The sequence below is a fragment of the Narcine bancroftii genome, chromosome 1, assembly GCF_036971445.1.
Source record: "Narcine bancroftii isolate sNarBan1 chromosome 1, sNarBan1.hap1, whole genome shotgun sequence".
In the NCBI taxonomy this organism is placed as follows: domain Eukaryota; kingdom Metazoa; phylum Chordata; class Chondrichthyes; order Torpediniformes; family Narcinidae; genus Narcine; species Narcine bancroftii.
In genome coordinates, this window is record NC_091469.1 from 133,401,936 (window position 1) to 133,425,552 (window position 23,617).

The following is a 23,617-nucleotide window of genomic DNA, read 5'->3' on the forward strand; positions in this document are numbered from 1 at the left end:
TCCCCTTACCCTGGGAATACACACATACACTGAGGCTCACCCAACTTTTATACAGTTGATTTCAGTATAGGAATACCCTCCCCCTTACATTCTTCTGCCTCCTGCTGGAGAGGTTTGGCATTAGGCAATCCTTCCTGTCTACGTGCAGTTTCAGTATACTTGGAGGACCGGGGGTATCCTGTCGGTGTCCCTTCATGTCATTATCCCCATTGTCTTTATTCACACCTTCCTGATTCTCGGGGCTACAGTCTCTTGGTATGCAGAGTTGGCTCATCCTGTCTAGGGTTGGCTAATTTAATATGTATAAATCTGTGTAAGGTTAGCTAATTAGATATGTAGGACTTGGTACTTCTGTCCAGGGCTAGGAGACCCTTATCTGATCCAGACTACCTCAACTTCCTACATTCTATTGTTCCTTACCACTCCTTATCTTAGTCTTATGGTGGCTCTTGTCACAAAGACTAGAAGATTCTTATGTTAATCGTGCTGACTCTGCTTTCTGCATCCTAATCCCCAAGCTCATCCTGTTTGTACTGGTTACAGCCATTAACTGATGTATGAATTTTAGTTTCCTTCATGTTCATAATTTTAAATCAGTTTTCCCATCTCTCACATCCTCATAACCTTCTGAAGCCTTGGCTAATCAGCAACCTATCAACAAGGAAATAAATACTCTTATGTTTTTACAAATCTGGCGCCCATACATTCAAATATTGGGATTAAATTTGTAGTGATCTACTTTCTATCCCTCTGTATGTTTATGTTACAACTGATTAGTTGTACTGCAGGACATCTCTCTCTCTCTCTCTCTCTCTCTCTCTCTTTCTCTGTGTCTGCAATCCAAAGATTTTTTTTACTTACTCTTTTCTTTTTATGCCTATAATTTTTTTCTCTATTTGTATATTTTTTTGGGGGGGGGGAGGTTGGGTGGGAGGGAGGGGTTTTGGAGTGGGCTGAAAATTTGTTCTTTTTTTGATATGTGTACTATTATAAGAATTGTAGTTACTGCATGTATTGGAATATTAAATAAAATATTCAGAAAAAAGGAGCCTATTAATTTCTGTCTTAAATACACCCAATGACCAGGCCTCCACAACTGCCTGTGGCAACAAACTCCACAGATTTATCACTCACTGGCTGAAGAAATTCCTCTGCATCTCTGTTCTAAGTGGATGTCTTTCAATCCTGAAGTTGTGCCCTCTTGTCCTACACTCTGCCACCATGGGAAACAAGCTTTCTACTTCTATTCTGCCATGCCTTTTACATTCTCCTAACTTCCAATGAGTACAGGTCAAGAGCTGTCAAACATTTCTCATATGGTAACCCTTTCATTCCCAGAATCCTCCTACAGCACCTCCTTTGTACCCTCTCCAATGTCAGCACATCTTTTCTTAATGAGGAGCTTGAAATTGCTCACAATATTCCAGGTGAGATCTCACCAGTTTCATATAAAGCCTCAACATCACATTCCCACTCTTGTATTCTATTCCTCTTGAAATGAACCTCAGCATTGCATTTGCCTTCTTCACCACTGTCTCAGCCTGCAAGTCTACCTTCAGGCTTTCCTGCACAAGGTCCCTTTGCATATGGGACAATTCAATCAAACTTGGAAAATTTCCAAGGGAAGCAGAGCTGTTTGAGGAGGGGGGGTTAATGGTTTTAGCAACTGAAGGCAATTGATAGTGTGGTAAGAGGAGGAAAGGGGCCCTGAATTGAAATCCCAGAGAGAAAGTGACACTTCTGGAACTGCTGCGAGCATTTGCAGCCAAGTTTTATTGGGAAGAGGTTTCAGTATTTTGATGCTGCAGCAAAGCAACTATTAATGACAAAAATCTATGGATCATTCTAAGTTCAGGGCAGGGAGGTCAATTCAACCATCAGATCACCAGATGGGTTACGGAGGGAGACGAAAGAGGACTTGACCATAATCTTCCAGGGGGAAAAAAAAGTAACCTGCTGAAGGTGAATCAGGCAATATCTCTGGAGGAAAGGAATTGTCGACCTGTCCGGTCAAAACCCTACATCAAGCTAAGACCTGAAAGAAATGTCAATAATTCTTTGCACCCCACATACGCTACTCAACCTACAGATCAGAGGAAAACAAAAACTGGAGATGCTTGAATCATGACTGAGCAAAGAGAATCTGAAGGGAGTCAATGAGCTGTCAGCATCCAGACGGTCAATGTTTCAGGTCCAGCTTCCAGCATCCGCACTTTAAAGATTCCTTCGTTGTCAAGTGCACACGTTTTTCCTCTATTTGCCCTGTAAAGGCACACAAGGAGCTGCCACTGGACCAGAGCCACCATCAAGGTGAGGGAAAAAAAGCTTAGAAAGACCCTTGTGTCTCCATAATCTACTGTGTCTGTGTCTGTAAGGGTGATCCCAGAGAATCGAAAAATTGCAATGTTCCACCCCTGAAGAAAAAAAAAAATTATTGAGACTAACGCAAAATCCATGCTATAATTAATTTAACTCCATTGGTGGAGAAAATTTTAGTTGCAATGATTAGGGGCAGGATTAGTAATCATTTGGACAACTGTAGATGATGGGGACTTTCTTATTTAACGTAGGTGGATTATAGATGTTTTAAAAGGGAAAGCATGTTTCACCTAGCCCCTTAACACCAGATCCATAGCCAAGAAAGCCCAGCAGTGCCTCTACTTCCTGTGAAAGCTGAGGAAAGTTCATCTCCCACCCTCCATCCTCACTACATTCTACAGAGGATGTATTGAGAGCATCCTGTGCAACTGCATCACCACCTGGTTTGGAAGCTATACCACCTCGAACCACAAGACACTACAGAGGAAAGTGAACTCCGTGGAAAAGATTACTGGGGGCTCTCTTCCTACTAGGAAGGACATCTACAACACACAATGTAGACAAAAGGCAATAAACATTGTGAACGACTCCATATACCCCTCATGTAAACTGTTCTCCCTTCTGCCATCTGGTAGGAGGTACTGTTGCACTTGGGCCCTTATGTCCAAATTGGGCAACAGCTTTTTCCCCCCCCCCCAAGCCATCAGACTCCTGAATTCCCAGAACAGATATAGGTAGGGTACCATCAACTTTTACTGTATTCGTCGTAATATTTTAATGTTTAACTTCTATTCTAACCTATATTTAGGTAAATGTGCTCCGTGGTCCTGGAGAAATGCTATCTCGTCTTTACTGTGCGAGCATGGTATGAACAATAAATAAAGGAGACTTGGACTTGTTTGGGTTTTTTGATCAAGTGACAATGAAGGTCAATGAGGCAAATACAGTTAATGTGATATACATATATATATATATGTATATAAAAGGGACATGATCACATTATAACTGCACACTACTCGTTGAAATAAGACATAGTGTAAGCAGGTTAAGGTCTGTGTTTTGGCTCAGACCCAACTTTTATACTCGCTGTGTTCCCGCCGTTTCCCCCTTTTACTCACGTCACAGTCCGCATAACAAAAGCAGCTTTCCCGTGCATGGGTACTTTTCTGCATAACAATCCTTTCTTCCCCATGCACTGTCCCTGACCATTTTGGGGTCACTGGCCTTTAAGCTGCCGTGACGTCTGCCCACTGGTTTGCTTGTTGGGGCCGGTGCTGTTGCATAGGCTGCTGGCTTTTAGTGGCAGTCGCCACCCGAAGCGCTGGCTTGATCGCAGTGGCGGTGTGCTGCCACATGACTCCCCCCCCCCCCCCCCCCTCACCAGAACCAGCGGTATTGTCCTTGGTGACCAGAGTCTCTGCAGGCTTCGGTGGCCTGCCTCTCCAGTGTGGTGCTGGTATCTCAATCGGGCATATCGGGTCCAAGTATGCCAGCTTTAACCTGTGTGTGGTGAAGACCTCCATCTTGCTTCTGACCTCCAGCTTGAACGTGGCTCCGTTGTTACCGATGACCTGGATCGGACCCTAGTATTGCCTCTGCAGCGGTGGACAATGTGGACCCCTGCGAATGAAAACATACTCACAGTCCTGTAGATCTGGGAATGGTGGTGCTCGCATGTCCGTGCCTGGAAGGTAGAGTCAGGGCCAGGTTGCTGACTCTTTCCCTCAGTCTGCGGGGGAAAGCGGCTGAGTCATCCTGCTGTCCACCTGGGGACGGTACAAATATCCCTGGGACCACCAGTGGAGCTCTGTAGACAAGTTCAGCCAAAGAGGTGCTGAGGTCCTCCTTGGGTGCCATGCAGATCCCCAACAGTGCCCTTGGTAATTCATCTACCCAGTGAGGTCCTTGGAGTCTGGTCATGAGCACAGCCTTGAGGTGCCTGTGGAAATGTTCCACCAACTCATTTGACTGTGGGTGGTAGGCTGTTGTGCGGTGCAGCTGGGCATCCCACAGGCTGGTGAGGTCAGATCACAGGCTGGAGATGAACTGGGCCCCTCTGTCAGATGTGATGTGGGCTGGTAACCTGAACCGTGCCACCCAGGATGAGGTGAGGGCCCTGGTGCATGAGTTCTGCCAACAGAACTGCCTCTGGCCACCTGGTGAAGTGGTCAACCATCATGAGCAGGTAGTGGAAACCCTGAGATACTGGTAAAGGTCCTACGATATCCACAGGGATGTGGTCAAACATTCGTTCTGCGGGCTCAAAGTGCTGAGGTGGGGTCTTGGGGTGGTGCTGTTTCCACAATCCATGTCACATGTATTTGTTGGCCACCAGCTGGACCATGGTCCTGATGGATGGGTGAGCCAGTCCGTGAATGGAATCGAAAACCTGCCATCTCCAAGCTGCCGGGATGATAGGTCTGACCTGACCAGTTGCCACATTGCACAGGAGGGTGGTGTTACCTGTGGCGACTGGGATGTCCTGGAGCTGCAGTCCTGATATGGCATTCCAGTTGGTGAAGAAAGAATTCAAGAAACTAGAAGAGCTCGGACTCGTACAGCGGTCGGGCAGCCCATGGACTTCTCCCTTGCATATGGTGCCAAAAGCAACTGGAGGCTGGAGGCCATGCAGCAACTACCACCATCTAGACGTTCATATTACCTATTCTGTTTGTGACACAAAGATCGATCAAAAGTCACAGGTAAAGATGACAAGATTAGGGAACCAGCTCAACATGGCCACAACACCGGATCGATACTCCATGCTGCACATCCAGGACTTTGCGAATGGCCTACACAGGTCAAAAATCTTTTCCAAAGTGGACCTTGTGCGGGGATATCATCAAATCCTGGTGCACCGCATGATATCCCCAAGATTGCCATCATCACCCTGTTCGGCCTGTTCGAATTTCTCCAAATGCCGTTCGGGCTGAAGAATGCTGCTCAGACCTTCCAGCGACTAATGGACGCAGTGGACTGAGACCTGGATGGCACCTTCGTATACCTGGATGACATCTTGGTGGTGAGCAGGAACCAACAAGAACACATGATGCACCTCCGCAACCTCGACTGAGCGAGTTCAACCCAGCCAAATGCCAGTTCAGGTGGAGGCCATCAACTTCGTGGGCCCCAAGATAAACAGGGAAGGAGCCATGCCACTACCCAGCAAAATGGAGGCCATCCAAAAGTTTCCTAGGCCCAGCTCAACCAAGGGACAACAGGTGTTCATGGAGATGATCAACTTCTACCACGGGTTCATCCCCTCAGCTGCCCAGATCAGCTTCGCCCCAGTTTGTACCTTAATGACCAGTCTTTCTCCATATCTATTTTAAAACTAAGAGTTGTGAACAGTGCATCCAAAGTGCTTCAGTCATGTCCTATCTTGTTCCCCAGAAGAAGGCCGGTGTTGCACCCTCTCCCTAGCAGGACCTTCAATATATTGATTGAGGAAGTTGTTTTGGACACACATAAAGAATGTGATTATGTTATACGTACTAAATCACCATTATCACCTCTCTGTATCAGATTCCAGCACAGGAAGCCTTTTTTTCATCTTATCACCCTCCATCTTGCAGACTCCAGTTTCACCTCTATGACTCATCTTCCTCCATTTGATCCCAGTATTTTTCTTTTGTCTCTTTCTCCCTCTGATGGCACCTGCCTATCAACTGCCTCTCTCTCCCAACTCTAAATCTCACCTTCCCCATCAGTCCCATCTCACTTCACTTCTCCCTTGTTCACCAATCCTCTACCAGCCACTCTTCAACCCCTCCCATTCTGGCCTCATTACAATGGCTGTCTCCCCTCTCCACTCTCTGTCCTGATGGAGGGCTTTGACCTGAACCATGGACCAACCTTTTTCCCCCAGTGATGCCACTGGACCGGCTGAATTCCTTCTGGACTTTTTGCTCCAGATTCCAGCATCTGCTGTCTCTTGTGTGTCCATTAATATCAACATTTTTTTAATAACAGACTAATATTTACTTTCTAAAAATTCTAACTAATGTCAGTAGAAAGTTGTTTGAGGATGTCAAATCTGGTGATTTGAAATGAAATGATTGAATAGTGACAGAAGGCCATGTGAACTCTGATAACAAAATATTATCTTTGCAATAATTAAATGTCAATGTGTATTGATTAAATTGCAGCAGTTCCTCATCAATGACAAGAAAATAAACAGTGGTGTAAGTATCTTGTTTGAATGCACCAGCTTTGTCTGATTTTATGTTTACTTTTCATGATGCAAATATCCTTCCTTAGAATCTCTAACGATAAACAGACCATCACTACTAAGGGTGTACCTTGGCGTTCAACTTCATCCTCACTTATTTTCATGGGATAATTCTGTTCATGGTAAAGTCAGTTGGGCTTTTTAAGACAGTGGACTGGAAATTAGAATTCTGGACAGCCAATTTCGAAACCTGAGTTTGAATCCCACATAACTTCAAACAACAAAATAAATTTGGAATTTAAACAAACCTGGCATCTACAATAACCACAAAAGTATCCCCTTATCATTCAAACTCATTGAGTTAATTCACTAATGTCCTACAGTAAAAAAATATACCTTCCCTACTCAGACTGGTCTTTAATTGTCTCCAGACTCTCAATGTGGTTGGCCTTTAACTGTCTACATTCGGGGGCTATTTGTCAGAAATACCCAAATCCACTTCTATCAACATGAATGGATAAAAACATGGAGCATTTTGACCTGGAGAGATTTGTTCCCATGCAGATCTATGATCTTCAGTTTCAAGAGGTGGGAAAGCATGAGAATTAATTGTGAGGGATTGACTATTGCTAGCAGATCATCAACTCTGAAGTGGCCCGCCAGTATAAGGTGATATTCATGCGCAAATGCTGGCAAGAACAGGAACACTTACTGAAGGGCTCACTGAAGCTTGCAACAGCTATCATGATAGTTCTGGGATGAAGGTATTCTGCTGCTGGGTTATTGGGAGGATGCGTCCAGAGTAACAGCCTCTCTCGTGCTTCAGGAATGCATTATTGAAGAAGAAAAGATCATTCACTCTGATGCATTGTGAATGAATGTATTAGATAGCTGATACTTTGAATGGAGATAAAGACGTATCCAGGGAGTCTTTACTGTATGTTTTATGAAATAAAGTATATCTTTGGGGGAAAAGGACAAAATAAAATGGGAGTTTAACCTCCAATTTTCTAAATCAACATTTTAAGTCAAATTGAGTGTGAGCTTACATTGACATAGAATCGTCCAGAGGGAAACCTGACAATGATTTTCAGTTGTACATCCTTTTTATGAACCACTGATGAATTTCTTTTTAACACTGAATTTATAGGGAGGCAGCAGACATGAATTTCATGAAGTAAATCTGCTTTTGGAAGTGGATTGGATCAACGACTTCCACTCCCTCTCCCTGGTGCTCCATGGAACTGGTGCGGAAGAATTACACGGGTGCCAAGGCATCGGGCAGGAAGAAAGAAGTCAACTTGAAAGTTTGTGGTCAGCATGCTGCAAAAAGAAGTTACGCTTCAAGCATGGTAAAAAAAAAAGCTGGTAATAGTGAATGAACAAATAATTAATGGAAGAACTTAGCAGGGCAGGTTACATCCATAGGTAGAAATGGTCTGTCCGTGTTTTGAGCCAAAGCCTTTATCAAGACTAAGAATAGGTAAAATGATGTACATGTTGAAGCTGGGGGAGGGGCCCAGTGGTGGTAGAGTATAGGACAGAAGGTGTGAGAGGTGGAGAGATGAGTAAAGAGAATAACCATTGGGGGGGAGGGGAGTGACCTGAAAAGCTGGAGAGAGAATAAAGCAGTCCATGAGCAGGTAATGAAGTGGAATCAGATGGGGTGGGGGTTACCTAAAATTAGAAAAATCAATCTTCATGTCGATTGGTTTATGGCTGTCCAGGAGGTATATGGTGTGCTGTTCCTTAAGTTTTTGTTTGGCCTTATCTTGACAATGAATGAGACTGAGGACAGACATGTCACTTAGGAATGGTTGAGGGAGTGAAAATAGTTGGCTCCAGGAAGCTCCGGTTTAGACCCATAAACTGAGAGTAGGTATTTGAAGAAGAGATAGTAAATGCTTCGTAAACTTTACTTGATTGATTGATGACCCAAACTTTTTTTTAAAAATCAAACCTGTGTAAATTTTCAGAGAAGAGGGAGGAGTGGAGAGGACACAAAGGATGTTTGTGATAGCTGATTGCACTGGTGTAGATATGAATAGAATTCATGGACTAGTACAACAAGAGACAGAATAAAATGCTGAAACTATGGGAAGGAACTTTGACTTGGAATGTTAACGCTTTCCACAAAATCTGCCAGACGTGCTCAGTATTTACAATCTTGTTTTTATTTCAAAGTTTCAGCATCTGCAGTATCTTCATTTGAGTTTGACCATACCTTCTGTAGAGGAGCATACGGTTAAAAGTTTCTTAAATACCAGGGCTGAAAAATGAACTAAAAGACATTGAATGGCATCATTTTATATTTATGTGGAATCCTGTTTTATTACAGACATATAATGTACCAATTTTAAAACATTATATAACCATATAACAATTACAGCACAGAAACAGGTCAATTTTGCCCTTCTAGTCTGCACTGATCCAAGTACCCTCCTCTTATCCCACTTAACAGCACTCTGCCCATATCCCTCCATCTCCCTCCCATCCTTATACTTATCCAACTCTTTCTTAAATGACAAAATTGACCCTGCCTCCACCACCTTTCCCGGAACCCCATTCTACACAGTAACCACTCTCTGAGTAAAGAAGTTCCCCCTCATGTTACTCCTGAACCTTTGCCCGTCAACTCTCAACCCATGACCTCTTGTATCCATCTCTCCTACTCTCTGGGAAAAGCCTTTCCACATCAACTCTATCTATCCCTCTCATTATCTTAAACCCCTCTATCAAATCCCCTCTCACCCTTCTACATTCCAAGGAATAAAGACCTAATTTGCTCAATCTTTCCTTGTATCCAGATGCTGAAACCCAGGCAACATTTTTGTAAATCTTCTCTGCACTCTCTCTATTTTGTTAATATCCTTCCTATAAATCGGTGACCAGAACTGCAGACAGTACTTTAAATTTGGCCTTGCCAATGCCTTGTACAGTTTCATCATTACTTCCCAACTCCTATATTCTATGCTCTGATTTATATAGGCAAACATACTAAAGGCCTTCTTCACCACCCTATCCACATGTGCTCCTACCTTCAGGGAACAATGCACCATTATTTCTGCTCCACTGCATTCCTCAATGCCCTCCCATTTACCACCTATGTCTTGCTTTGATTATTCTTTCCAAAATTAAGCACCTCACACTTATCAGCATTAAACTCCATCTGCCATCTTTCTGTCCACTCCTCTAAGCAGTTTAAATCCCTCTGCAATCTTTGAAAACCCTCTTCATAATCTACAATTCCCCCTATTTTAGTATCATCTGCATATTTACTAATCCAATTTACTGCCCCATCCTCCAGATCATTAATATATATGACAAACAGCAATGGACCCAATATCGAACCCTGAGGTACACCGCTTGTCACCGGCCTCCATCCTGACAAACAATTATCTACTACTACTCTCTGGTACCTTCCTTCCAGCCACTGTTGAATCCATTTGACTATCTCCAAATTAATACCCAAAGACCTAGCCTTCCTAACTAACCTCCTATGTGGAACCTTATCAAAGGCCTTACTGAAGTCCATATAGACAACATCCACTGCTCTACCCTCATCAACATTCCTAGTCACCTCTTTAAACAATTCAACAAGATTGGTCAAACACAACTTTTCACGCACAAATCCATGTTGAGTGTCTCTGATCAGACCCTGTCCCTCCATATACTTTTAGATACTATCTCTAAGAACACTTTCCATCAATTTACTACCACAGATGTCAAACTTACAGGCCGATAATTGCTAGGCTTGTTCCTCGAACCCTTTTTAAAGAAAGGAACCACATGCGCAACACGCCAATCCTCTGGCACTATACCCGTCTCTAATGACATTTGAAAAATCACTGCCAGAGCCTCCGCTATTTCCTCACTAACTTTTCTCAAGGTCCTGGGGAAAATCCTGTCAGGACCTGGAGACTTATCCACCTTTATATGTTTCAAAAGCTCCAGTACTACCTCTTTCTTAATCACTATAGTCTCCATATTTACCCCTTTTGCTTCCTTTACCCTACACAGTTCAATATCCTTCTCCTCAGTAAATACTGAGGAAAAGAAATTGTTCAAGACCTCCCCCATTTCTTTTGCCTCCACACACATTTGTCCTTTCTGATTCTCTATTGGAGCAATTTTATCTCTCACTTTCCTTTTGCTATTTACATATTTGTAGAAACCCTTTGGATTTATTTTCACCCTGCTTGCTATAGCCACCTCATACCTTCTTTTAGCTTTTCTAATTTCTTTCTTAAGATTCTTTTTACATTCAATATAGTACCCAAACATCTCCTTTTTTCCCTGTTTCTTATGTTTATTGTAGTACTCCTTTTTTTGAACCAAGTTTCCAATATCCCTTGAGAACTATGGCTTCCTCAAACTTTTGACCTTACCTTTCAACCTAACAGGTTTATAAAGATTTTATACTCTTAAAATCTCTCCTTTAAAAGACCCTCCATTTCTCTATTACATCCTTCCCAGAAAACAAATTGTCCCAATCCACCCCTTGTAAATCCTTTTGCATCTCCTCAAACCTAGCTTTTCCTCACTCAAAAACCTCAACTCTGGGCCCAGACCTATCCTTTTCCATAATTACCTTGCAACTAATGGCACCATGATCACTGGACCCGAAGTGCTCTCCCACACATACCTCTGTCACCTGACCCATCTCATTCCCCAACAGTAAATCCAACACAGCTCCCTCTCTAATTGGTACTATAAAAACTATCCTGCACACATTTTACAAACTCCAACCCATCCAGCCCTTTCACGGAATGGGTTTCCCAATCAATAATCGGAATTAAAATCCCCCACAATCATTACCCTGTGCTTATTACAAATATCTGCTATCTCCCTACTAATTTGTTCCTCTAATTCGCATTCCCCATTCGGTGGTCTATAATACACCCCTATAATTGTAATTTCCCCTTCCCCACTCCTCAATTCCACCCAAATAGCTTCCCTGAGATTTGGTATAAAAGGAACCTTATTATAGGTACAAAAGGCAAAATATCAATTCAGACTCCTTTATATCAAAATAAATTGATCCTTTTTTCGTTGAATAATAGATTTTTAAAGAAATGGCATATTAAAGGTATCAAAGTGTTGGAGAATTGTTTTGAGGAAGGTAAATTTCTTTCTTTTAATCAACTTAGGGTAAAATTTGGAATTTCAGCGAATTCTTTATTTGTGTATTATCAAGTTAGAGCATTAGTGAAAGATAATTTTGGAAGTTAACGAAATTTGAATTTTTGATTTTTCATTAATCAGGTAAGGGTTTCAGATATGTATACATTGTTGCAAGACACTATGGGTAAGTAAATTTGGATAAATCTTGGATTAAATGGGAAGGAGACTTAATTTGGGACATTGATCAGGATGACTGGGAGATTATATACCATGATGGAGTAACTAAATTGCTTAATGTAATGTAATTATAATTTTTTTACATCAGTTGTATCTGATCCCTGAGAAATTGAAGAAATATAGATTTAGTAATTCGGAATTGTGTTTTAGATGTGGATGTTGTATAGGAACATTTTTACATTCAGTTTGGCTTTGTGATAGGGTTCAACCATTTTGGCCAAAAAAATTAGAGAATTTCTTCAAAAACTGTTTAAGATTAAATTTTTATTAGATCCGGAAAAAAAATTTTGTTGGGTTATATTGCTCTATTTAATGATTTGGTGTTGGATAAGTTTCAGATCGCTTTTTTTCACCTAGCATTGGCTGTAGTGTGTAAATGTGTGGCGATTTCTTGGAAGGATGATGTAGAAGTGAATATAGCTCATTGGCATAATGAGTTGAGATCTTGTATTTATATGGAAAAAAATAACATATAATTTACATGATGATTATAATTTTTTTTTCAGATGTGGTCGCCTTATTTGAAATGTATGGGTTTAGTAATATCTTAAATCATTGAATATTTTTTTCACTGTTTTTTTTAATGCTCCTCTTGCGGGGTTTGTTGAGGGTGGGGGGGTGGATGGGTTCAGGCTATTTGTAGTTCTTTTTTGATTTTTATTCTATGTACTTTTTTATAAGTATTTTGAAAAATGTTAAATAAAGTTTGGAAAAAAAAAGAAATAAACCAGTAGTATGTTCACTGGATCCTAGAAAGTAGTGGAATCGATCAGTATAAATGAGTTAAACTGGCAATGTTACTCTTCCCTTGTCTAAAAGTCCAGACGTTCGTATTGCCTGTTATGTTTGTAACACAAAGATTGATCAGAAGTCACAGGTAAAGATGACAAGATTAGGGAACCACAGTTGATAAAGGATATTGAAGATTTGATCAGAAAAAATAGAAAACATATGGCAGGTATAGACAACCGGAATCAAGAAAGTCTCTTAAGAATATAATGTGGGAGAGCACAAGAAAGAAGTTAGGAGGCCAAAAAGGTGCCATGATATATCTGTAGAAAGTAAGATTAAGGAGTTCAAAGTTCAGATGTATTGTCACATACATGACATCATATACAACCCTGAGATTCTTCTTCCTGTGGGCCAGGTTGAATTGCTACTTATCAGTACCGCAAATAACTGTAGTCAAGAAAAGATACGTATGCAAAAGAGAAATATGTGAACAAAAAAAGTGCAAACAAGCCATTCAATACAGAAAATAAATATTCAATAATAAATAATGTCCAAAATGAGAATCCTTAAATGATTCTCTGATTGAGTTTGTTGTTTAGGAAGGGTAGCACCTATTCTTGAACCTGGTGGTGCGAGTCTTGTGCCACCTATAACTCTTTCCTGATGGCAGCAGTGAGAACAGGAAAGGTCCTCCGAAATAGTGACTCCCAGGAATTTGAATTTGCTCACCCTGTCCACCTCTGATCCGCCAATGATCACTTGATTGTACACCACTGGTTCTCCCTTCCTGAAGTCAATAATTAGCTCCTTGGTTTTGGTGACGTTGAGTGCAAGGTTGTTGTTCGTATAGCATTCAGCCAAGTTTTCAATGTCGCTCCTGAATGTTGACTTGTCGCCTCTTTTTATACAACCCACTACCATGGGATCATCAGCGAATTTGTAGATGGTCTCATTGTCGTCCCGAGCCACACAGTCCTAGGTGTAAAATGAGTAGAGCACGTGGCTAAGAATGCAGTCTTGTGGTACTCCGATCCTGATGGTGTTTGTGGTCTTGAACTAAGGAAATCCAGAATCCATTACAAAGAGTGGTATTGAAGCCCAGGTGGATGAGTTGTTGATTAGTTCTGAGGGAATTATGGTGTGGAATGCTGAAATGGAGTTGATAAAGAGAATCCTGATGTATGTATCTTTGCTGTCCAGGTGTTCCAGGGCTTGTGTATAGGTCCTGTGACATTCTATTTATAGTAGGTAGGGAAAGATCCTTAAGGATCACAGGATAGACATGTATGGAGCCAGACAATTTGAATGAAACAATAAATGAAAAGTTCTCATCTGTATTCACTAAGGAGAATGTGACAGATTATGTTGTGTTTGTTTTGTATATAGATATGTTTTTGGGAGATCAATTGGGGCCAGTTTTTTAGAGTAGGTCACATACAAACACTTTAAAACAGATCTTATTTAAAATACTGCTCATGCTAGACATGTTAGATCCAGAGCCTTTGAAAAAGCTTTGGAGAGTGCCCCAGAGACTTCACTAATGGATTGTTGTTTGCAAAAAGGCAGCAGATGAAAGAACTTGACAGAGCCACAGACTGCCTGCAGTGGAACTTGCTGTTCCAGGAGGGTCATGTGGTTTTGCAAGCAGAGGGAGTCAAACAGGCTATTTCTCAGAAAGAGAGAGAGAGAGAGAGAGAGAGAGAGAGAGAGAGAGAGAGAGAAAGAGAGAGAGAGAGAGCGAGAAGCTGCTTTCAGGTGGAATCACTCGGAGAATGTGGCTCCAGAGCAGGCTGCAAATGTCTGTGAAAGGACGTTCAGGTGGCAGCGCTGAAGGAGGTGTCCTGCCACCTGAAAGGTCTGAAGCAGAGAGAGGGACCACAGAGCAAATGCCAGCTCCTGAGTCCGGGCAGGGGCAGCCTTGTGACAGCTTGCCTCCCCGCTGCCTGACAACCCCCTCCCCAGTGCGGACACCTACCCTCCCCGCTGCCTGCAGCCCCCTCCTCGCTGCCTGAAGCCAACTGGTGCAGCACTGAATGGCTGGGGCGGCTGGTGGGGGAGTACAGGGCGGGGGCGGTTGGTGGGAGAGTATGGGGCTGGGGCGGCTGTCGGGGGAGTACGGGGCTGGGGTGGCCGTCCCCGAGAATCCTGACTTATCGAAAGCTCTCAACTTTTAAATTTAGCAGGATTTTGTGTGCGTGCTTAAGCCTGACTCTCCCCTGCCAGCCGCCCCAACCCCTACTCCCTCGTCCGCCGCCCCAACCCCATAGTCCCATGCCAGGGGACTGTCAAGCAGCAGGGAGGGTAGATGTCCGCAGCAGGGAGGGTAGGTGTCCGCAGCAGGGAGGGTAGTTGTCCGCAGCGGGGAGGGTAGCTGTCACCAGAGGGGAGGATAGCTGTCACTAGCGGGGAGGGTGGCTGTCTGCAGGTCGCCAGCTGACTGTCAACAGCCAACCCACTGCTAGGCACCTGAAAGCTGCTAGCAGCTTTGCTGGAGCTGTTTCAGGTGCAATGGGGGAATCTTGGAGCAGGATATTATTCCTACAGGAGAAGGGTTGGGTAGGTAAACCTCCTGGCCGGGTTCTCCACATTCAGGTGGCCACCTGACAGCCGCATAGGAGTACAATAGGCTGCTTTACAGTCGGGTATTGTGGCCACCTGAATGTGGCAAGAGAGACAGAGATTGGTTCTACAGTTCTTCAGTCAGCAGCAGCTGGGACTGGAATAGGACAAGCTGGCAAGCTTGTAGAAAAAACCCATTTGGAAGACGGATTATGAGTGCTTACACACACATAACGTACACATGCGCTTAGAATTGGAAGGGGGCTAAGTTAGGTTAGTTAAGTCATTAATGATAATTTAAAGTATGATTCTGTTTTCATGTTTAAAGATAATTAAAAACAACTTTTGTTTAACTAACCATTTGTCTTGGTGAATATCTATTTCTGCTGGGCTTTGGGGTCCTCTCAGCACGTAACAAGAGGATGTGTAAGATAATGTGTTCAGGGAAGGGTATGCAGATAATCTGGAGCAGGTCAGTACTAAGGTGTTAGATGTCTCAGAATACATAATGAGTAATAAATCCCTAAGATGGATGAGATATGTTCTAGATTGTGATGGGAGACAAGGGAAGGGAAATTTAGGGTCCTGCTGGAAATACTTGCATCTCTTAGTTTCTAATGTTGTTCCTTTATTTAAGCAGGGCAGCTAATTACAGGTTAGAAAACCTGAATTCAAAATGGTGAGAAAATTACTTAGGATTTATGTAAATTTGGAAAGGTAAGTCTGATTAGGGATGGTCAGTATCACATGCAGGAGAGATCTTGCCTCACTAATCCGATTGAGTTTTTTTAGTTGATAACTAATAAGATTAATGAAGACAAGGAGGTGTCTTCAAGGACCTTAGTAAGACATTTGACAAGGTCCCAACATTAAGTTTGAGATCCAAGGTTAGCTGATTACTTGAATTTGAAATTGCCTTGTGAAAGGAGGCAGAAGTAGTACTGGGTGTTTTTCTGTTCAGAAGTCTGTGGTCAGTGGCATACCACAGGGAATGGCTCTGAAAGTGTGGCTGTGTGTGGTATATAATAATTACTTGCTGGATGCAAATATAGCAGGTAAAATTTGTAAGTTAACAGATAACTAGAAGTTGGAGGTTTTGGAAATTCTTCAAGGCTTGAACAGGATGGATATCAGAAAGAAAATAGGTCATAGTGTTCACAGTTAGAATTTAATCCTGACAAGTGTCAGGCGATGCATTTTGGGAAATTAAATACAGGTCATATTTTTGGAGTAAATAGGGTGTGCAGGGATGGTCATGAACAGAGGGACCTTAGGGTTCAGGTTCTTTGTTCTCTGAAAATGGTAACATGATGGTGAATATGGCACACTTATCTTCATTGAATTGGGATATAAGACAACCTTACAACACACTGGTTAGACCACACTTGGCGTATTGTGTGTATTTCTGGTTGTCACACAATGGGAAGGATGTGGAGAAAATGGAAAGGAATTTCTTCAGGATGTGACCTGGATTGCAAGATTTTAGCTTTTGAAAGAAATTGGATGGGCTGTCCTTGTTTTCTGTGGACTGAAAGAGGCTGGGGGATGACCTGAGAATCATAGAAACTTGCAAGATGGATAGATTAGGTGGATGAAATCTTTTATCCATTGTAGGGTTATCAAAAACAAGAGGGCAAAAATGTCAAGATGAGAGGAAGGAGTTTTAAATAGGATTTCAGATTTTTTTTATATACTAGAATGTTTTGTATTAGTAACTCACTGCCAAAGGATAAGTTCAAAGTTCAGGTTCATTGTCAGAGTACATACATGACATCACATACAACCCTGAGATTCTTTTTCCTGCGGGCCAGGCAGAATTTCTACTTAGTGGTAGTGCAAAAATAAACTATACTCAACATACAAATGTGAACAAAGAAATGTAAACAAACTGTGCAATGCAGAGAGAAAAAAAATCAATAAAAAGAAAAAGAGTCAATAAATGAGCCCCTAATTTAGCTTGTTGTGGAGGAGTCTGATGGTAGAGGGGTAGCAGCTGTTCCTGAATCTGGTGATACGAGTCTTCCGGTACCAATGACCCTTTCCCAATTATAGCAACAAGAATAGAGCTTGATGATCACTGCTGCTCTCTGACAGCAGTGTTCCCTGTAGACATTCTCGATGGTGGGGAGGGTTTTGCCTCTACTGTCCTGGGCTGCATCCACTGCCTTTTGCAGGTCTTTATGCTCAGGGGTATTGGTGCTCTCATACCAGCCTGTGATGCAGTTGGTCAGCACATTTTCCATTACACACCTCTGCAAACTCCCAAGGAAGTCAAGGATGTTGAACAGTCATTACTCAAGAGATATTTAGACAGTCACTAAGTTAGTAAAGATGTGGATAGAAATATGCAAACCTGGCGCTGACAAATGGGATTAGTGGAGATGGGAAAAAAAGGTGGCATGGACATAAAAGACTGAAATGACCCATTTCTGTATTGTACAACTAAGACTCTTTGTTGGCAAGACATTCCTCATAGTAAAAACATAAAGGGAAAACCTGCTTCCAAAATCAAAAACTGATGAAGGTTGTTAACATATTTTGTCATATTTTGTTGCAAGTCAAAGAGGTGAAGAAAAGTTGAGAAAAGAACAAATAAAAACACAATGCTGGAGAAACTCAGCAGGTCAAATAGTGTACTTTATATAACGAAGATAAACCAACTTAAAAACCTACTGAAATGCTGGAGGAACTCAGCCAGTCTTTTCAGCATCCAGAAAAAGCAAAGCTGACATTTCTGGCCTGAGCCCTTCTTAAGATAATAAGCCAGGAAGTAAACAAAATGTCTTATGGCCAAATACAGTGCCAGCACTTCCCTGTCGAATGGTCTGTATTGTATTTCGGGTGGCCGCAGGTGTTTACTGAAGAAAGCTAGAGGTCTCTAGTGTCCATCAATTAATTGTTCTAATACTCCTATGACTGCAATATTGGAGGCATCAGCTGTGAGGGCTGTGGGTGCCTCTGGTTGTGGGCGTGCCAGGAGAGTGGCATTTGCTAAAGCAACCTTAGCCTTTTGGAAGGCCTCTGAGGCTTCTGCATTCCATTTGAGATCTTTTTGGGTGCCTGACATTAGGGAGAAGAGAGGACGCATGATGTGGGCTACTGCCGGTATGAATCTATGATAAAAATTAATCAGCTCTGTAAATTTCTGAAAGCCTTTAACTTTTGTTGGCTGTGGGAAGGATTTAATGGCCTCTACCTTTTCGGGTAGTGGCCCAGGAAGTTGATTACCTCTTTTCCAAACTCATATTTAGCTGGCTTGATAGTCCATGTTCACTCAGTTTATTGCACAGTAGCTTTAAATGAGTGGCATGCTCAGCCCAGTCGTGGCTGGCATTAGATTATCATCTAAGTAGACAAAAATAAAGTCGAGGTCCCTGCCCACAGCGTCCATTACTCGTTGGAATGTTTGGGCTGCATTTTTCAGTCCAAAAGGTATCCTTAAAAACTCAAATAAGCCGAATGGGGTGATAATGGCTGTTCTCGCGATGTCCTCTGGGTGGACCGGGATTTGGTGGTAGCCTTAGATTAAATTAATCTTCGAAAAGATCTGTGCCCCTTGTAGATGTGTGGTGAAGTCCTGAATGTGGGTTACCGGGTAAGCGGTCAGGCGTTGTGGCCTCATTGAGTCCCCGCATGGGCCTCCACCCTCCTGTGGCTTTAGCGACCATGTGGAGTGGGGAAGCCCAGGGGCTGTCAGAGCGGCGTATAATGCCCAGCTCCTCCATTTTATGGAACTCCTTTTTTGCGAGGCTGAGCTTCTCTGGTGGGTGGGTGGGAGGTGGCACGTTCTGGAATGAAGGGATAGTAAGAATATGGTTGATCAATTGGCCTTGGACGATGTAAATAATGGTGTTGTAATGGTGGGAAATTCGGATAAGATTTGCACAAACTCATTGTCAGCCTGCATCACTGAATGCACGTGGTAGGTGGCAGGTTCCTTCCCCTCTAGTTTGAGGGTGTGGAATGTTGTGCGTGCCTTAATCTGCAGCCTTTAACGTCCACTAGCAGCAAGTTGGCTCATAGGAAGTCTGCGCCCATGAGTGGCTGTGGAACTGCTGCTAGGGTGAAGGTCCATCTAAAATGGCTGTTCCCAAAGCAGAGGGGGATGGTGTGAGTGTCATAATTTGGTATGTCTGAATTGTTGGTGCCCTTTAGTGGCTGGGCTGCTTTGCCATTGTGGACATCAATTTTGGTCGGGGGAGCATGCTTATCTCCGCTCCTGTGTCCACTAAAAAATGGCGGCCGGATAGGGAGTCTTGGACATGGAGGTTGTTAAGGTGGCTGGCCGTCGCAGCCATTAATGACGGCCGGCTTTGGCATTTACTGGGAATGTGCAGGGGAAGAGACTCTCAATGGGCCTCTGCTCCCCACCACTGATGATAACGACAGTATTGCTCACTGGGGTGGACTGTTGTCCTTGTGGCTGGTCGGTCGGCTGGTCGGCATTTGGGTCATTGCTGCCGTGGCCTGCCCACATGCTCCAGTGCTGGGGTGGCGACGTGTTTGATGGGCGTGGTCGTCTCGTGGAGTGAGAAAGCAGTTTCATCCTTGGTCATCAGGGAGTCCGCCTTCTGTGTTACCTTTTGTGGATCGCTGAAGTCATCTTCCTGGACCATCATCCAGATGTTTTGTGGCAGCCTTTCCAAGAACAGTTCCTTTAAGAGTGAGCGGGGGCATGGCCATCATGTAGAGCGAGCATGTCGCCCATTAGTCAGATGGGGCCCTGTGCCCTCAAACTGTCCATATGATGCAGAAGGGCTGCGCACTTCCGCTCAGGCAGCCCGAAAGTGCGGGTCAACAGTTCTCGGATGGCTTTGTACTTGCCCTCCCGTGGCGGCTTTCTCATGAAATCTGTGATCTTGGCGGCTGCAGCTTGTTCGTGGCCGCCCTCCACGTGGTAGTAACGGGTGTCGTCGGAGGTAATTTTCCTCAGGGCGAACTGTGCCTCGATTTGTTGGAATCATACTTCGGGCTGCACTGCCCAGAGGTTCGGCAGCTTCAATGGACCGTCGGGGTCACCACTGTCGCTGACTGCTACAAGCTATGGCTCTACGGAGCTCATAGCACAGGATAAGTTATAGCTGTATGCAGGTTAGCTTAGAAAGAACAAGCTGTTCCCAGAAAGAACGACATGAACCCCAGTGGGGTATAGTTAACACACTCAGCTCTATTGGGCTCACAGCCCTGCTTTTATTCTTGAGCTAAGGGGTGTGGTCAAAACCCTCTTAGCACTGATTGGTGTGTTTCTGATCCACTTTCCCTGATAGACCAGTTAAGCTCTTTTGGTTGTGGCCAGTTGGAGGGCAGTGCTGCGGACCTTGTGCAGCCTCGTCCTTCATTTTGTGAGGCCCCGTGGGGGAGCTGGGAAGGGCCGCCACAATAGATCACTTAAAGGACTATCTCAAAATATTATTTTTTTCCCCTCAGTTACATCAAAACTTTTTCCATCTGATAATACATTCAAGTATCAGCATCCACCTTTTGCAGGCAAAAAAAATCGGCATACACCTTTGTCTCATTAGGTTCCGTGAAAAACCTATTTCTCCCTTCTGGAACAAAGACCTTCAAAATTGCTGGATATCTTAAGGCATAACTTTCCTTCCATAACACATTTTTAACTGCAATGAATTCTTTCCTCGTTTTCAACAACTCAAAACTTATATCAAGATAGAAAAAAATTCTTATTCCCATTATAACCATATAGCCATATAACAATTACAGTATGGAAACAGGCCATATTGGCCCTTCTAGTCCGCACCGATTTACATGAAACTCCAACTAGTTCCACCTACCTACCCCCTGCCCATAACCCTTCAACCCCCTCACATCCATATACTCATTTAACCTCTTCTTAAATGACAGAATTGACCCTGCCGCAACTACTTCTTCCGGTCATTCCACAACCATCCTCTTATATTACTTCTAAAGTTTTGCCCCCTAACCCTTAACTTATGATCCCTTGTTCCAATCTCCTGTTTTGGTTATTCTTCCCAAAATGAAGCACCTCACATGTATCTACATTAAACTCCATCTGCCAACTTTCAGCCCATTCTTCCAAGCAGTCCAAATCCTTCTGCACTCCACAAAAACCCTCCCCCTATTTTTGTCATCCAAATCATTAATGTAAATGACGAACAACAAAGGACCCAACACCGATCCCTGAGGCACACCGCTCATCACTGGCCTCCATCCTGACAGACAGTTGTCCACAGAGCACCTATTGGCATAGGGATTACTTAAAGTAGTATGTGAGTGGAAAGAAAAAGGTTGAGAACCACTGATTCGGTGTATGTTTACTACAATCACAGAGTCTGCCGAATTCTGTGTTTCAACCAAAACTCGCTTCTCTCACTGCGGTTTGTAAGAGCTAACGAAGTGAAAATGGGCTGCAGGTTATCCCAACAGCCGCGACAATGCTTTAACGATGGCACTTTGGGATCACCCAAGTCTGAAAGGAAATTTGAACAACAAGAGATGTTGGAATCTGAGCAGAAAAAAACAGACCTACTGGTGGAACTCGGTGGGTCAAGTAACATCCATGCAGAGAAATGGATAGTCGAGTGGAGGCCCTGTATCAGGTCTCGTCTGTGAGCTGCGAGTGAGGATAACCAGTATCGTTGAGAGAGAGAGAGAGAGAGAGAGAGAGAGAGAGTTGGGGTGGGGGTGTGGGGATGAGGTAGGGCCCTATAAGTGACGAGTGGGCGGTGGGTGGAATTATCTGATCTGAGGTGGTATGATATCACATGAGAGTTTATTGTCATGTGCATCAGTCCAATGTGCAGGGGCATCACAATTCTTATTTCCTGATGCCACACAAAGCTACAGGTATGCAAGATTATGAAAGGTACATAGAGGCTAGATATCCAGTGGCATTTCCCATGGTAATGCCATCCAAAACTGAAGGGCAGAGCCAGAGGACAGAGGGGGGAGAGACGCAGCAATCATCAAGGATCCACACCACCAGGTTCATTGCTGCTACTACTGCTCCATTATCAGTGTCCTCAACAAGAAACTCAACCAGGCACTCATTTATGGACTCTTACTTTTGAGCTTCATTGTTTTTTTTCCTCTGTGTGGCAATTTGTTTACATTTATTTGTTTATGTGTGTATGATGTGTACAGTTTTTTTTATACTACCAAGAAGCGGTAATTCTGCCTTGCCCACTGGAAGAAGAGTTTCAGGGTTGTTTGTGATTTCATGTACGAGCTTTGACAATAAATCTGAAATCATGAGTGGAAGTACATTTAAAGAAAATCTAAGAAGTTTTTTTTATTCCACACATAGAGTAGTTGGCATCTGGATGGAGCTGCCAGAGGGAGTGTTGGAGGGAGGAACAGTAACAACTTTTAAGTGGCATCTGGACGGGTACTTGAGTGAGCTGGGCAGAAAGGGATACAGAATAAATGCAGGGAAGTGGGATGAGTATGGATCGACATAGACATGATGGGCTTAAGGGGCAATAGAACTCTATGGCTATGATCTTGGAAGGAGAATTGGCAGTCCATTTTGTCTAAAATCTATTGAAATCAATGTTAGTCAGATGATGTTCCCATGTTAAATGCTGTATAGGACTAATGGCATCACTTCTACCATTCAGTAGTGGTTTTAATCTTTAGTTCACTGACCACTCCAGTTTCAAGTGGATATCAAGGATCCAAAAGCAATCTCAACTGGCTTCCTCTGTTTATTGTTCAAGATGCATGGAGATCATGTTAATTTCACTCTCACATGCATTCATCCATCTCCTGCCAGCTGATTTTGAATTCTCCCTTGTTCTAACCATTAAAAACAGAAGATGCTGAAAATACTCAGCAGGCCAGATAGTGGCTGTGGAGTAAATGTAGGAATGATGTTTCACGTCAATGACCTTTCATAAAATCTGGACTAAGGTTGAAGTTGTAGCAAGCTACTACAAGCTATGGCTCTGCGGAGCCTATAGCACAGGAGAGGTTATAACTGCATGCAGGTTAGCTCAGAATGAACACGCTGTTCCCAGAAAGAACGACATGAACCCCAGTTGAGTGTAGTTAACAATGAACTTCATTGGGCTCACAGCCCTGCTTTTATTCTCAAGCTGAGGGGCATGGTCAAAGCCCCCTCAGCCCTGATTGACGCATTTGTGATCCACTTTCCTTGATAGGCCAGGTTAAGCTCTTTTGGTTGTGGCCAATTGGAGGGCAGTGCTGTGGGCCTCGTGCAGCCTGCTGGATTGTCGTGTTCATCCTTCAGTTGTGGGCACCCCGAGGGGGCTGTGAGGGGCTGCCACAAAGTTTCACAGATTTTAAGACGTGGGCGAACTCAGGTAGTAAAAGAGGAGGCAAGAGACAATGATAGCACAGAGCAAAAGGATTGTGATGGAATAAGTAAAATGGCTAATGATGTGTCTAGAGGTAATGTAAATGGAGGGGACAGAATCAGTTACCAAAATTGTAAACCTGCATTATCAGAATAAAAAATGCCGAGATAAAAGATGA

General features: G+C 43.3%; 1 protein-coding gene across 4 annotated transcripts in view; it reads left to right on the forward strand.

Moving 5' to 3' along the window:
• The window catches only part of LOC138764485 (uncharacterized), a 153,982-nt gene that overhangs the window by 2,197 nt on the left and 128,168 nt on the right, over window positions 1–23,617 (forward strand). For 3 of the 4 annotated variants that reach the window (XM_069940503.1, XM_069940472.1, XM_069940492.1), the window contains exons 2-3: window positions 6,468–6,503; window positions 7,641–7,842. In XM_069940503.1, coding sequence (XP_069796604.1) covers window positions 7,729–7,842 — 114 coding nt within the window. In that variant the 5' untranslated portion in view covers window positions 6,468–6,503; window positions 7,641–7,728. The remainder of the gene's footprint in view (window positions 1–6,467; window positions 6,504–7,640; window positions 7,843–23,617) is intronic. The other variant, XM_069940481.1, reaches the window with a different exon arrangement.